At 45.1% G+C, this 16,334-nt stretch overlaps 1 protein-coding gene across 1 annotated transcript in view; it reads left to right on the plus strand.

Moving 5' to 3' along the window:
* The first annotated feature begins 1,409 nt into the window (after positions 1 to 1,409).
* The window catches only part of LOC131294448 (uncharacterized), a 58,101-nt gene continuing 43,176 nt past the window's right edge, over positions 1,410 to 16,334 (plus strand). Inside the window, exon 1 of the mRNA XM_058322494.1 lies at positions 1,410 to 2,007. Coding sequence (XP_058178477.1) covers positions 1,410 to 2,007 — 598 coding nt within the window. The remainder of the gene's footprint in view (positions 2,008 to 16,334) is intronic.

Consider the following 16,334-nt stretch of genomic DNA (forward strand, 5'->3'; position numbering starts at 1 on the left):
CTCTACAGAACGTTGTCAAAACCATCCCTTAAAACCTTTTCAAGACCAAAAATCACTGATTGGTTTTAAGAGAAGGTTTTAAGAAGGACTTAACAGCGTATTTACAGACTCTTCAAGTCTACTAAGATTTTAGACTTAATGAGCGGTTTTATAGCTATCCTCAAAAGGTTTTAAGGATGTCAATATTATTAAAACTATTTTACCTGCTGAGAAACCTCTATAAAACCAATTGGACTGGGTACACCCATGTTAAAACATTGATAAAACTTGTAAAAGTCTATTAGGTCTTGGAAATGTTACTTGGGATGTCACACGTGCCCGGATTAGCTCACTCGCTAGGACCGGGACAAACTCTCACATAACCCCTCGGCTTGGAACTCAAACCACAACAAAAACAAATAAAAAAAGCAGAAGATCGCGACCAGGTACCACCTGCGCCGCGACAGAGCAGAAAAATACAACAACAACAACAACAACAACAATTCCTCGCGCCGAGAGTAGAGCTTCTTCCTCGTATACTTTTGTTAGACAAGGAAACTTCCTCGTATACTTTTTGTTAGACTGTTTGAAACGTACTTTATTTATCGTTATATAATTTTCTTGAGACATATTAAGACTCACGAGTCCAAAATCCAGCGGAAATTACAAGTTTGCTTTGCATGCAAAACAGTCACATACAAGGAATAAAACTTTCATGTGAAATAAAATAGTGCTCGAAATATAGAGAACTTCTCGAAGCTGAGTTATTTTAATCACTGAGAGTGCGCCCGTAAAACAGGATATTTAAAAATAATTAAAGTAGGAGATAATTTTGAAGTATAATTAAAGAAAGTAATCAACAGTACAACAAACAAAAATTTACATGTTAAAAAAGATCAAAATTCAATGAACATAAATACGAATTTGTTTGAAATAGTTAAACGATAATATTTAAACAAAAATAAGTATGAAAATGTTTGAAACGGTTAAGCGATAAAATTTCAAATATTTTATCCTATGCCCTTTTTTATGTAACTTTACTGAATATTTGAATGATACCCTTTTCGAAGGTTTTTAGTACTACTAAGATATTCGGCCTACGCTTCTTTTTTATTTTTAATCATCTGGTCCTTTTTAGGAAATGTATGCCGACCCCTGATCAAGATTGTTTTTTTAAGCTTTACAATTAAACTGTTGTCTGATTGCATCTATTATTTTTATTTTTCAGGATTGAGTCGAAAACTTGAAGTGTTGGAAGTGAAATTTGTGTGTAACCGTCGTTAAGACAATCCGCCCCTTTGTCGGCGGTACATTGCCGGTTGTTAAAACGAATTTCCTCCGCCAGCCGAATGGTACCGAACGACGACACCTTGCGCGGCCGGGATTGACTCGCGAGCAAAAGATGCCCTTCCACAAACCGGCGGCGAAAAATGTGCATCCAAACGGAGGAAATCGTGCATCGAAACGCTGGCAAGCCTTCAAACACCGGCACCAGCCATGTGGCATCGCACCAACTCGTCCCGACACTGCCCGATACTAAGCAATCGATGGCTCCGACGGTGGAAGCCTCATGGTGCTTGCTTCCTGCCTGGGACGAGGATCGAGCGATCGTGAACGAAAGCGGTTCGCTCGCGGAGGATATCGATCGCGATCCACTCGCTTCGGATCATTCCGGTTCCCGCATCCTTTCGCGATCGGTCGCTTGGTGTAGCACGGTGTATTTCCATCTCACACTGGCACTGGGTCGCTCCCAAGGCGCCATTTTCCAGCATCATCATCATAACCGTGGCCAGAACGAGCGGCGACAGCGACGACGACGACGGCGACGCCAACGAGGGCAGCTACAATGTCAACGGTCGTGGCCAACGGAGCAGGCGCCTCCATTAGCACCTCCTCCAGGGCCTCAACCCTCCCCAACCGCCACGCAGTATCCCCGCAAAAGCATCCACCTCCTCCCGACCATCCACGGGACGACGAAGCTGGTGCTGCTGATTATGGCACTAATTGCCGTCGTCGGCCGTACTGAAGGTAATTAAGATTTTCGCCTTTTTGTTTGTCGCTGTTCAGTTATCAGACCACGCTGGACCTAGTCATTTGCGATCAATTAGAGACCGAATGAACTGCTGCGGCGTGGAAAAAGGGAAATAAACAACCTGCCGGATTGATTGGGTGAAAGTAATTACTTCTCCTAAGGAGTGTGTACATGGCGTTAGTGGAGTTTGGAAGCGAGTCGATCGAGGGAGGGATTCTCGTGCGTGATCTGAGTTTTGATTGAGTGCGGTGTGCCGAGGGTTGAGCCGCGTGCACGTTCGAGGTGCGTGTCACTTCGGCTTCGGCATACCAGCGCGGGCCGAGTTTCTCACCGTCCCAACCGGAGGCGCCAGGAACGGGCCGGCTGCTGCAGGTGATCGGCACACGCAACGACAAACTCCAGCCACTCCTTTACACCGGCGAGCGGCCCAACATGGCAGCGACCGCGTCGGACAAATTGAGGTTTAATTAATTTCCCAGCTATCGACACCTGGTTGCTGGAGGTTAAATTGATTTGTTCGAGTTCGGAACCGCGGCTGGCCCGGTGGGTTCTGGCCGCGTAGGACACGCACTCCATCATGGCGACGTTCGTGTCGGGTTCTGGCTTTGGCCAGAGGCACCGTTAGCATGGCGAAGGCGTGGTCGGTGCGCTTGCCAAGCCGAGTGGACCCATTTAGTGCGCCCGGTCGCTGTGGATTACTGCTCCGATCGACACATACCAATTGGTTAATAAAGTGACAATTGCCTGACGCTAAGAACCCATACTTGAACGCTAAAAAAGTCGAAGAATTGCACTTTAAATGGACTTATTTTCGCTAAAGGGTATCATTTAAAAGCACTTTGATTTGATGACGACGACAATGTTAGATAATTAGCAGCTCATTTTGCTGCCAGTTTTTTATGTCGCAAATAATCAACAATTTGATATCGAAGAAATTATTTACAAATCAAAAATATGTCTATCAAGCTAAATGTTGTACACCGACATTCATATACGGGATCAATTAAAAAAGTTCATATTTTGCTTCCCAGTTCCTAAGTAAAAAGAAGTCAACAATTGGAAAACTTTTGGGCTTCTCATTTTAATTGAATTTCACAGATGAATACGTAAATTTCTATGCAAGCAATCGTTTAATTTAAAACTCTTCATATTCAAAACTAATACTCACCAATACGAAGCGCAATTGTTGAAGTGAGGAAAAATTTATCGCTAAGAATGATCTTTATTCATGTAATGGTATGCAAAAGAAGTCCAACGACTGGAACACTGGGTTGTATTGAACTCATTGAAATAGGGTTTACTTGAATAGGGTCAATAGACTAAAGGGTTTTTTGTTTAATGTTGTATTTCATTTTGATTTCTGTTAATTATTACCGCATGTAAGGTTAAATTCAAATGATTCTAAAAATGATAGCTATAAATGTACCGAAAATCATACTCAATTTATATAAAAAATGTGTACAGTTTGATTTCCTCCACGTCGATAAAAATAGTTTAATTTATGTATTCAGGACAAAGAACAAGAATGGGGGTCGAATCCCAATCGAGACCGGACCCTCCTCTGAACTGACTATCCCCGTACTTAAAAAGGAAACAATTCTACTAAGCCCTTAATGGACAGGCAAGACCAAGATGGTCGTTACGCCAAGAAATAATGTCCTGGGTGAAGTTTTAGTTCTGCAGATCGTTAACATAAACATCGTTGTTACTGAAACTCCGTACGATCATTCGTTCCATGTTAGATCACATTATGAGAAGCATGTTTTTTAATTTCCCTCGTCGATTTATTTTCAAGGCCATTACGTTTGCAAACGCTGGTCGGAGGTTTGGAAGCAAACCTGTACTCGCTATTTGCCTTTCGGCAAGAAAACCGAAGAAAAAATACCAAATCTCACAAAAACACACACATATTTTGTTGTACGAAAACAGCTGCATCCGTTTGTTTGCGCGTGCATTTGCTTGCAAAGTCGTTTGCAATAATACTTATTTTTAGCGCTTTAGCAATCTAACCTCCGAACGCGTTGCAGAACCCTTCCGAACGCGCTTCCCCTTTCGCTTCGCTTATGCAAACACCACCCGCACGCCAGCTGGCCTATGGTTGGATGGTTGCGTGTGTGTGTGTGAAGGGGGAGCTGCCTGCCTTTCCCGAAGTGTCCTGTTCCTTTTCTAACCTTCACCCCATGTCCCGAGCGGTTCTTCCATTCGGGAGACCAATCCATGTTTTTCTCGAGAACTCAACCGAAACGCACCGGCAACGGGAGGGAGAGCCCGGGTCCGGTGGAGTTGTGCAGTTGCGCGACCTTGACACTGTGCCAAACGTCCCTCCGGGTGATTGCGATTGGCGTGACGGGGTTGTGGTTGTTTACTTGCACACAGGATGCGCACCCTCGCCTCGGCCGGAGTATGGCGTCCACAGCGTTACTCTCGTTTCGTGCTGGTTTTGTTTTACTTTTTACTTTGGCTCCCTGCCCCACCTCCAGCCCCCGGCTCACCCACCGAGTGGAAGTAAACTGCGGTTGGCGGATGCATTTTTCGGATCATACCATGTCATGTTTCACCATTTGCTAGCAACCCCCACCTCGACATGGCAGCGACAAATTGCCCGACAAATGTTCGCGTTGGCCCACGCGGATTAAGCGCGTTTGGCACTGGAACATGGCTGCCGCTGCTGCTCCGTGAGTCCAGCCGTCGACCTTCGGCCGTAAGCTTGGGCGATCGATCCGTCCATCTCTTGTCACCAACCTTGACAAAGCCGTGCTAAGAGGAGGGCCACCTAGTGGTAGTCCTTTTTTCGCAAGCCGAATTCGGACCAACCCGTTGAAGGTGACGGCTTGGTGCGTCCATGCGAGGATGATGCACGTAAAGTGAAATATGAATCTCCCGGTCCGGGCCGGATGCCATAACCGTGGCACACGTCCGGTGTGTAAATCGAGGGAAAATACGAGGCAAAACTGTTTCGGTAATTAGCTCCGTGCGTTTCGAAGGATGTCGGATACATTTAGCAGGGAAATAAATTGTTGGCAAAATTACCGCGCGTTCAGAGATCAAGAGATTGGCGTTTGTAAGAGAACCACTAGAACAGTAAGATTAAATCTCACAAATAAGATTAAACTTGATTAAAAACTTCGACCAGTTGGTTGCAGTTTTGAAAAAAGGATTTTGTCAAAATATTTTATTTTTGCTTGTACTATAATAATAATAATATGAACTACCGCGAATCCCGTGCCCTAAATAATGAGGAGGAATACGCCAAGGTGCATGGAAGATCATCGAACTTGCATTGTGGAACGTGAATGCACCCTCCGGGCACAAAGTAAAGGCCCCACTCGACCACCATTTAGCCTGTATCAGATTCTGGGAGCTGGGTTTTTCTTCTTGTTTCCTGCCCGCCGGCACACACAGCTCCAGCGTCGAGAACTTTATTTTATCTTTTCCTTCCCGCTTAAGTGGCGATCCCGACCGGGTACGACCGTGCACTTGCATATGCCGGGTGTGGAGGAATTTCCCGACCGGAGCGGGGGCCAGCGGCGGGGCAGCAGCAAATTACCTCTGCGCGACGGCGTGTCAAGATGCGACCGGGTTGATAATTTCGCCGACCGTCCCGCCGACGTCAAAAATCCCTGGAGTCGCGCGAGAGCGGAAGCCGAGGAAGAGACGGGGTCGGTCGGTCCAATGCGCGTCTAGGCTGGGTGGCGCATGTACGCATACGAGCATGAAGAAAACATAAGCCAACTACCTTCCGCCCTCCGGCTTGGAATGGAACGGCTCGAACGCGACGGACACCGTCGTGAGGGAAGAATGTGGCCGGCCGCACAAAATTACATGCAAAGCGACGACGACGACGACGACGGTTTGTTGTAGCGATTTGCGCAAGATTAACGCGCACCGGTGAAGGGTCGCGCCTGCACCGGCCCTGGAGCACAATGCGGACGCAAAAATCCGACCCGCCATCAAAGGCGGTCCGAATAAAATGCGGTCACTTTCGGCGGTGACCGGTGCGTGGTGATGCACTGGATCGTGGACGAGGAAGAAGTATTACGAATGCGTACTAGGGACTAGCAATGCATCAAGATCTGACGAATTCGTGAGTCCCCAAACTTTGACAGACATTGGGAACTCACCAAAATTATTCTACTTAACCATTTAGACTTGATCAACGTTTACGTTACCGACTCTAGTCATCAGTCAACTCGTCTCGGTATCAAGATCTGACGAATTCGGGAGTCCCAAAACTTTGTCAGAAAGCTGGAACTCACCAAAATTATTCTACTTAACCATTTAGACTTGACCAACGTTTAAATAACCGGCTCTCGTCATTAGTCAACTTGTCTTGGCATCAAGATCTGACAAATTCGCGAGTCGCCAAACTTTGCCACAAATTGGGAACTCACCAAAATTATTCTACCTCATCTCTTAGACTTGACCAACGTTTAAGTAACCGGCCTCGTCATCAGTCAATTCGTCTCGGCATCAAGATCTGACGAATTCGAGAGTCCCCAAACTTTGACAGACATTGGGAACTCACCAAAATTATTATACTTCCATCTAAATTTAGACTTGACCAACGTTTAAGTAACCGGCTCTCAGTCAACTCGTCTCGGCATCAAGATCTGACAAATTTGCGAGTCCCGAAACTTTGCCAGACATTGGGAACTCACCAAAATTATTCAACCTCACCTCTTAGACTTGGCCAACGTTTCAGAAACCGGCTCTCGTCAACTCGTCAACTCGTCCACTTGAATAAAATATTCCTTTTTTTCACTCACTGCCATTAAGAGTTCTAGTTCTAGCGTAACATTCACACCTCACGGTCGGTGGTGCATTAAGACCCGGCGTGTGCTAGAAAGATCTGGCCGCATCCGGCACTACTTGCACTGAATTTATTGCAAAATCTTACGGCCCATTGCCGACGCGCGCACCATAATGAGCATGGCAAGCATTCGAAATAACGCCGGTGTACGCAAAACGATCCGGCAAACCAACCAACGAGTGGACGCCCCGAGGTGGCTCGCCGAATATTTGATGAGTACTAGCGCGCGGCCTACTCTGGTCGTCGAGATGGAAGTCATCGATCGTGCGGGCGGCATCTTCCACCCGAAGTAAGGACGGGGAACACGTGAAGCAAAAATATAGGCCAACTACCGGAGTCGGAAGTTTAATGGCATCGATCCATCATTCGACGGTGCATTAGGTGGTCATTTCGTGCCATTTCGTAAGTTGCGCGAAAAGGATGTTGGAACCTTTGCCGGAAGGAATCTACCGACATGCAGCTGGGTTGGATATAGATTTATCGGCACATCGATGACATTTTCCGGTACTTTCAGTTTACTATAAACTTGTAAGGTGTCTGTTTAAACTCTCAAACTTCAAAACACAAATCAGTACCTTACAAATCGCAGAACCTTCACCTGACGCCATTCTCGTGCTCGACCTCGTAGCCTCAAGACTAGAAGCAATCTCGTCTCAAACGTCAACAGCCATTAGGAATCTTCACGGTTCGGCGCAAATCTCGGCTGCTCACCGAGCCAACATCACGTCCAGGCTAAATATTTAAAGAACTCAACCTGGCGTGCCGGTCCCCTCCGTTGGTTCCAGCGTTTGTAACCAACCTCTCCCTCCCGCATCGCGGTACCGGTTGGGTTTTGGGTTGTAAATAAATCGTCTGCGAAATTTCGACCGGCCGACATGAATGGAAAGCGGACCCAAACCGGCGAGACGAACCGGAATGCAACAAACCTCGAACCCGACCCGACCCGCGGGAAACCCGGCGTCTTGCGCAACAGACGATGGATGGTTTTCTTACGCAGGGCTTCTCAACCAAGCGACCCGCACGTGGTTGGTTGCAGATTATTGCACGATTAAAATGATTACTTACTTTTCAAGTTCAAGTTGCTGTACAAACAAATATTCAAGATTGGAAAAAATCTATTTCATCTCTCAAGCATTTCGTCTTACCAATGTATAAGTATTATGTAAAGCACTTCATTGTAGTTTAAACCAGAAAACAAATGTCACTGAATGTAGTGGAAACCCAAAAACTCCAAAAAACCCAGTAGGATACCATCCGAGACAAACCATCTTTAACTTTATATTTTTGTCTACGATCTTTCCCATCCCTTTTATGAGCCTTTTTTTAATTGTTTACCTTTCCCGACTCGCCAGGCCATTAAGGAAAAAATAAACACTTTTCCCACAAAACCCAGTCCGATCGTCGTCCATAAAGGATGGATTGTGCGAAGGACCCATATTTTGTTCCCAGCCTTGTGCAGCATAATGTGCCTTTTTCCTGTCCGGGCCGGAAAACTTCGCACCCTCCCCCGGCGGGAAGGATTTTCTCAAAAACACGGTTTCAATTTTTCGGCTTTATTTTTTGTCCAGTTTTGTCTTTGCCTGCCGGTTGTCGGACCAAAATATTTCGGAAGCCCCCCTCGTCTGCTGACCGGCCCTGGGCCTTAGGAGGGGGGGGGGGGGGGGGGGTAGATCCGGCCATAAAATTCCTCTGGTTCCAAAACGTGGCTGAATGGTTGGCGGTGTTCCGCTCCCTCGCCGTCTCGGCATTTTATTCCATCATCCAACGCACTCCACAAAACCGTGTGGAAAATAAGACAACATCGATGACGGACGAAAAAAAAGGGCACACGCCGGAAATCCGATGGCCGGAAAAGGTGCGGCCCAGGACGGTGCGCTGGTGATGACAGCCGCTCGTCAATGCGTGCGGTGGAGCGCCGCGGGAAAAGCCAGACCCCGTGAGTCGCTAATACAATTACGCGATCGAACCCGGCTCGCGGGACGGCGGGGGTGGATTGGAGGGAGGAGTGTACGGTTGGGGGGTAGGAAAATTCGTCGGAGGAAAAGGCGAATAAAGGAGAAGCAACGGACAGCAGTGTGCTGGGAGAAACCCCATCAACCCGCCACTCCTCGCTCCTTGCAGGCAGACTGGAGGTTTTTTCCGAGCTCGGTGGTTGGCCTGGGGGGCGGAAAGGCGGCATCGGACGAAAAGGGCAGCTGATGATGGGGATGATTTCACGGTCACTCGTCTGGGTGAAGGTTACGTACGCACCACGTCATCCATGGCGTCGCCGACGTTTGCCTCCGCTCGCTCCGTAAGACCACGCGACCGTGCGACTTTAATACACTTGCTGTGCTGTGTGTTGCGTATTTGTGTTTGTTCTTGTGTTTTTTCACTTACTTACGCTCGCACTGTTTGTCTTTGCCCGTTCTGCCATCCCCCTGCCTCGCTCTCCCTCTCTTTTCTCTTTTTCATTTTTATTTTCGGAACCGAAAGACGGTGGGATTTTGGGAAAATTCTTTTTTGTTTTCCCCATCCCTCTCGGATTTTTGGCTTTGAACCGTCCCATCCTCGTTTCACCTCGCGCCCCGGCGGCTGTTATCGCATATTACGGTTACGGCTGTTAACGTTGTCTGGACGGAAAATGGCACGGAGCTGTCGGGGTCGGCCGAGGGGCAGCGCCGGCGAGCTAGGAAAATCCCGAAAGACGTAATTTAAATATTTACTCCACCGTCTGGTATGCCGGGCAGATTCGGCGATCCCGACGCGTATTATAAATATCGTGTTATTGATGAATATTTAATATTCGTTCAATCTTCTGCTGGGAGGTTGTAGTTTTTTTGTTGAAGTGCGGTTTTATTCTTATTTTCTTTTCGTGGGAATCGTTCTCGTGCTGGTGTGAAAATGCAATTGCACTCGGGGTAATGGCGATGTGTTTCTTTTTTTTTTGTTTCTGCCCAAGAATCTCAGCGGGAACGAGTTGATTTTATATTGATGAAATTTTTCTTCCACGGGAAAGTCTGCTATCATGTCCGATTATTAATCAAAGGTAAATTTCTTTTCATCCACCATTATTTAGCAAGCACGTCTTCAAGAGAATGTTTGCTCCCATGCAAAGTAAAGTTTTCTGTAAACCAGATCTGGAATGGAGTTTAAAGAACATACTAGTTCCATTATAATTCAAATTATTTTTACAAAAATAATGGTTTTTTTCCAAGATAAAAGTGTTTTGCTGCTTTTTTTCACCTTAAAAATACTTTTTGAAGATGTTTGGCGGTGCAAATTCAGTCTTAGAATTGATCAATAACTGTTTTCAACTGTTGTTTGAACCGAGAATAATTGTTGGATGTTGTTTGTAATAGTCATATTCAGAGAAACTTACTATTTCTTATTCAATTTTATGGAAAGTAGAAAATTTTAGACACACGGTAGATTTTATTGCTACAGCGCAGTTTGACGAATGTTAATGCGCCACCATACTGAATTTCATGAACTCTTCGAAAACTATTAGTGTTGAATAACATGTTTTGTAAAAAACATAAAACTTAACATTGATTGTAGTGCGTTGGTCTGTCTGCTAGAAGCATTTTTAATGTTTGATTACTTTTTGAACATCTGTATGAACTTAAAAAACCCTTACTTGCGATATATGGTTCAGCAAGCTGTTGATCCATTTTAAGAAAAGGAAAATTAGACGGCTTTAGCCAAGTGCTCCCTGAGAAATATCGATACATATCCTTCGAAGATTCAACGTTCGCATCGTTTGTTGCATTTTTACTCCAACAGCGGCCATGTCCGGTAGATTATGATATTAATTATATCTGTTGTCGTTGTTCGGCCCTTACTTTTGGTTACCGTCGCGGGGTTTTGCCAGCTATTACTTACCCTTCCACTTAACATAAACAAAAAGTGCAAGAAACGGTAAACTGCATCACCGCTGTACGCCGGACAACGGTGCATCGACTTGTGGCCAACCGAGTCCGGCAGCGATCCACGGCCAATGTGGCACGCGTCCAGAGGACTTCTTCTCATTGCGCGAATGCAACGTCCCGCTACGGAACGTTAACGCGTTGAACCGTGGCGTAGGTTTCATCCCGCCGAGTGAGTAGGACTCTTACGCTTGCAGTTGTTTTGTGTCTTTTCCCTTCTTTCCTGGTTGGTTTGTGAGCACACGAGCGTTTATTTTGTTTTTATTATTACGACTTTCTGTAGCTACAAGATGTTTCGCATCGTATTATTTAGTGTCAACGCGACGTCGGAATGCACCGACGCCATCGGCAGCCGAGTGCGAAGGTACGCCGTGGCCAAGAAATATCGTTAACCGGTGTGTCCACCGGTGGTAGTGCTGTGGGGGAAGAGGGATACGTGGCGTGGGAGGGACGGCTTGTCAGTGGAGCTATTTTTTACAGCACTTTATTGCGAGTTGAATCATTGTTTCATTTCGACTAGTTTGATGCTAACTGCCGGCACCGGTTTACGACCGTTTCGTCATGGTGGTAGGTTTGTTTTTCAAGTTTTGTTTGTTTATTCTGTTGCTTGCATTTTTAACTGCTCTCGATGAAGCGATGCTCGGAAGCAGGTCTTACCGTTTTGTTTATACCCTTAGTTTTTCGTTCGTTACTTTTATAGCTTTCTTTCGTTTTCATTTCTAATAAAGTTCTTACTAACTTGAAGTAATACAACACACATTTCAGTCAACCCCCAAACCAAACGACCAAAGAGCTGAAGGTTGTGTATATTGCACACCCCTGTTGTTTTTCGGAAAATGCATCCCGACAAAGTTGCTGGCCATGGATATTTCAAGTACCATCACTTGCACGCCCCTTCTCAACGCCGATCGCCCACGGACACCGAAAGTTCAACCGGCGCCAATCTACGTGATTTTCTGCACTTAGACACGAAACCATAACCTACCCCAAGCGCCCCGTGGAGCGTTTGATATGAGCGCGGGTGGTTTTGTTTTTCTGTTTTTTTACTTTTCTTTGTCCGGGGGACGAACGCAAACCCGTGCGGGGTGCCGGTGAAATATTGCCCCAATTTCGACTTTCTCACATATCGCCAGCATCATTAGAGGGCGTCCTCGAGCAAGTCGCATGAAGCCGAACAACCCTGGCCGGTGTGTTTGTGTGTGTGTATGTGTTCCGGAGTCGGTGGTTGTTTTGGAGAACGAAGCGAGGTACGCCCTCCGTATAGTGTCACGAACCTGTCCCGAGGAAAAACTAGTTCAGTGGGGAAAAACGATAAGCGTTCGTGCGCACCGGTTTTCCACAGGATTGTAACCGAGGTCTCTGTCGGTGTGTGTATGTGTGTGTGTATTTTTCCCGTAAGCGAGGGTGCGCCCGAAGCGGGGTTTCATATTAGTTCGAATGCAGATTGAAAATCCTGCCTTCCATCGTTCTGTGGTGCATCTTGTCTTGTCAAACAAGGACTAGCGAACGAAAGAGAAAGAGAGAAAGAGTGAACGCAAGGCAGTTACAGGAAATGAAAAACCTCCACCATACTCACCACCCCCAGTGTGGCGTCAACGAGGACGATGTCGTCAACTTCCCCGGGGGGTGTTTTTCTTCCCCTCCGCCGACTGCCTCGTACCATTTTACACCTCAACGGGCGTGAAAACCTAGCAATGTCTTTTCGGTGGCAAGAATTGGCGCAAGAATCCTTCCCACGGCTCTTTGCTGGCATAATCTCTTCCGGTTTCACAGGAAGGACTTGTCTTCGGGTGTCGCTTTAATCGCGAACACAGAAATCCGTCCCGTTGCTCGCTGCTTTTAGCCCGCCCTGTCTACAGGCTGCCTATCTACTTTCGCTTTACGACATCGAATTTACACCCACCGCACAAGTGCAGCGCTGTTCTTATATTAATCTTTCGAAAGCAGCGAGCTTTCGCAATCTACTGGATTTTTTTAGTGCTTTTACATACTATTCGGAATAAGTAATCGGTTCTTGGCCATTTCCCGGCGTCTTGGCGCATTTTTCAATTTGTTAGACACATCTTGGTACATCGTTCTTTTCTTCTGCACTTGTCGTCGCAATCGAATTGTTATTAATTTTATGGCAAACATGTCCTGTTTGAAATGTATTACTTTGAAAACACATGTAAACATTAGTTTGTTTTTCATTCGTTGTGGTTAAGAATGTGTTTCCTATGTATTTCCCTATAATCTATATCATATCCTTAAACAAATCTCATTTTGTTAAAAGCCTGAGTCCACGGACCACAAACGTTAAACGCATCTTTATTTTCATTGCATAAGGTGCTATGAAACTATTGTAAAATCAGAAATCTGAATAATGTTACACGAAGGAAAAGATGACATAAACAAAATTAGAATTTGAGTTCTAATTTCACTATTTTTCATGCGTATATTTGAGCATTTTGATCTTTTACTAGAATTTTGGCTTTTCAGTCCGATTTGTTTCTTAAATTATGTAATTCATAGATTGACAGAAATCTTTTGACGTTTATTTGGTTTAGTCTTTCGTTTAACGATCCGTTTGAAAAGTAAGATATTTTGCAAAACATTCAAAACTATGCTAACTAAATACTAGCTATATACTACCATCTCTTCACTTTTGAGCCGCGATTGTACACGGGCCATCAAATCAGTCACTCGTTACGTATTAAACAGCTTAAATGCAAGCTCCAGACAGTCGAAAAAAGATGGCAAGTAAAAGAATAAAGAAAACACAGGAACAAACGCATGGATTGTGTAACGTTTCGCGATGATGTAGCCATCGTCCGGCAAGCTTTCGATCCACCGTTCCTTCTCGTCGCCGTAAACCTGTCTGGCAGACTGCTTCAAAGAGACTGCTGCCCCCCCAACAAACCCGGCAACAGTCAACACCTCGACCGCAACCGGTACTATTGCAATTTTGGCTCAGACGGTTAAGGCAGAAAATAAAAAAAAGAAACCTTGTCCAAATAAACTCAGACCGCTCGGTGCATTTCGTTTTTTTTTCCTGTCCGGCTGAACCACGCGTTCCAAAACTCGCGAAATCGGCGCTGCGACGGACAGTTACTGGATGGGAGACGCCTCACGAATCGTCTCGCCACCTTACCGATTTCCGAGTGTTATGTGCGTTATTTTATGCGCTTCCTTCCTGCATGCGCCTTTCTAACTCCCGCAACATCTCCACGACGGCCCAATGTTATGACTGGCACGGGGATGTTGTTTTGTTTTCACGAAGCCAAAATTTTACACGCCCGCTCTGCCTGTGCTGTGTGGGGTGTGTTTCTTGATGCGTTTCTGAATCTTTTTGGAGGGGTTTTTGTTGCTGTTTTCGCTTGACGAATAAACACCAACGCGCGCCTATCAACGTCGTCACTCTTGCAGTTTCTACGCTGACGGCTGTCAGCGCAACCTGGGAACAGAATTTGAGTTCCTCAAAACTCCTGGTTAGAGGATTTGAGAGCTAATACAATTAGTAAGAAACTTTAAAAAAAATCAATTTGATAAACAAATATTCCATACTTCACCTTGCAATATCTTCTATCTCTAATGGATTTTCGTGGATATGAATATACAATTTACTGAGTAGAGCATCACATTTTTGTTTGTCAATCGTTTTCATTAATTTAAAAATCTTTTAAATTTGATATAACTAATTTTTTTTAAATATGCATGCAATGTACATGCCACTTAAGCATGGTTTTCCTCCTCTTATTACACTGCAGGTGTGTACTCAACAAACACTATACTCGGCTCGGTATTTTTACGATACCTCCTCCTACGCCCAAGTCGAAAGCCGCACGCAAACGCGAAGCGTGTTTTTTCGTCATTATTGTTGTGAAGTGGCAAACTGCCCTTTTTTTCCTGCCCCTCGAGGCATCAAGAAAACGTTTGTGTGAATTTGGAAGCCAAGTGCGGTACGGTTGAATTTGTTTGCCTCACGCAGCATCAGTATTGGTGATGCATCTTGCCCATTTTTCTCCTTTTTGCTTCAGTTGAGTTTTTTATTCCCCGTTCCGTCGTGGTCGATTACGAAGCCGCACCGCGCCGGTAATGTTCCACCAACGTGGTATGCATGTCGTGTAATCCTCGAACGGGTCGGGAAGCGGTCGGAGGACACGCACGGCAAGGGGGTTGGTTGGATGCATTTTCAAGGTCGCCATCACCCCTTCCAACGGTACAGGGGGAAACGGCGGGATTCGCCGTCAAGATCATTTTTCGAGATTATTTCCGCCCGCTTTAGGGGTGACGGTTTATGTGTTACGGTTTTATTTTATTATTTTCTTCCATTGTACTGGCTATTTAGTGTGTCTTCTACTTGACGTGCGGTAATAAATTGTGCTGAAAGGTGGGAAAAGGAAATGACAGCCTTACAATGCGTGGGTTTGATTTTATTCATTTGTATAATATTTGTTTCATGCCACTGAGAGTTGTGAGATTGGAAATAACTTTATTGCATTTGAATATTTGGTTGCCTGCTTTTTCAAGTAAACTTAAAGTATTCTCACATGCTGTGCTTTTCACAATCTTCGTGAAAGTATTCCCTTTGATTTCTCCTCCTAGTGGTATGCTTGTTCAGAAGCCACGGTTCTTAAATTATTTGATTTTACTGCTGTTGCCACCTTTAGACAGTATGCACCCGTCGTATACGACGCTACCAGACAAAACATCGTTTTTGTTGTGATCTGACCACAAATAATGTTACTTGTCGCGTTTTCATTCGAATGAATGCACCTTTTACAGTGTGGCGCGCGTTTGTTTTCGTACGGATGTTTATCATCTTATATTATATATGAAGCTAAGTAAAATATTTTCTTCGCAATACCGTCCAAAATATGTGTTATCAGCAAAATTTTGAGTGCAGAGTTTTCGCAAAGCCACTGTTTAATATTTTAAACTATTTCGAGGGTTTTTCATTCACGATAGCTCCCAGTGTGCGCACTTTGTTTTTGCAAATTGGCGTTGTTTATGATGGCCATGCTCCACACTTGGACCATAATTCTTCGTTTGTTCCATCACGAACCGTTTTTTTTCTTTCGGAGGATTATTTTGTCGCCCACGGTAAATGGTTGGTTTTATTTTTTCGTCGCCTTACAATAAGTTTAAAAAAAAGCCCCCGACAGTATCGACAACGACGTCGATTGTCGCGGATCGAAGCTTTCAGATCAGCACGGTCCCGCTGGTGGAAGATGAATGCCAAAATCAAAACCAAGGTGTGATATGGTTGGAGCTGTACGAATAGAAGAAGAAAAAAGTGGAATAAAATAAAATCCAACCCATCCGTAAAAAAACCGCTCCTTCGACCGACCGATAAAGAAGTCTCCGTCTGAGCCACGTGACATTTGTTTGGCAATGTTTGCGGTTACCTTGTCGTGTGGGGAGAAGAATCAATATACGCTTATTTTTAAAAAATAGTAAAACCACACTTTGATGTGTCTGATGCGTTTTACATAACCAAAAAAAAAGTGCAGCATTACGTGGAAAAAACTACGTAAGCTAATGCATTGATAGCAGCCGAGCAAACAATATAGGGTAACGTAAGTCGTTTCACCGACCTGTGACCTTGAAGTTGGGTTTCTTCCCT

Source organism: Anopheles ziemanni, chromosome 2 (genome assembly GCF_943734765.1).
Source record: "Anopheles ziemanni chromosome 2, idAnoZiCoDA_A2_x.2, whole genome shotgun sequence".
Lineage (NCBI taxonomy): Eukaryota > Metazoa > Arthropoda > Insecta > Diptera > Culicidae > Anopheles > Anopheles ziemanni.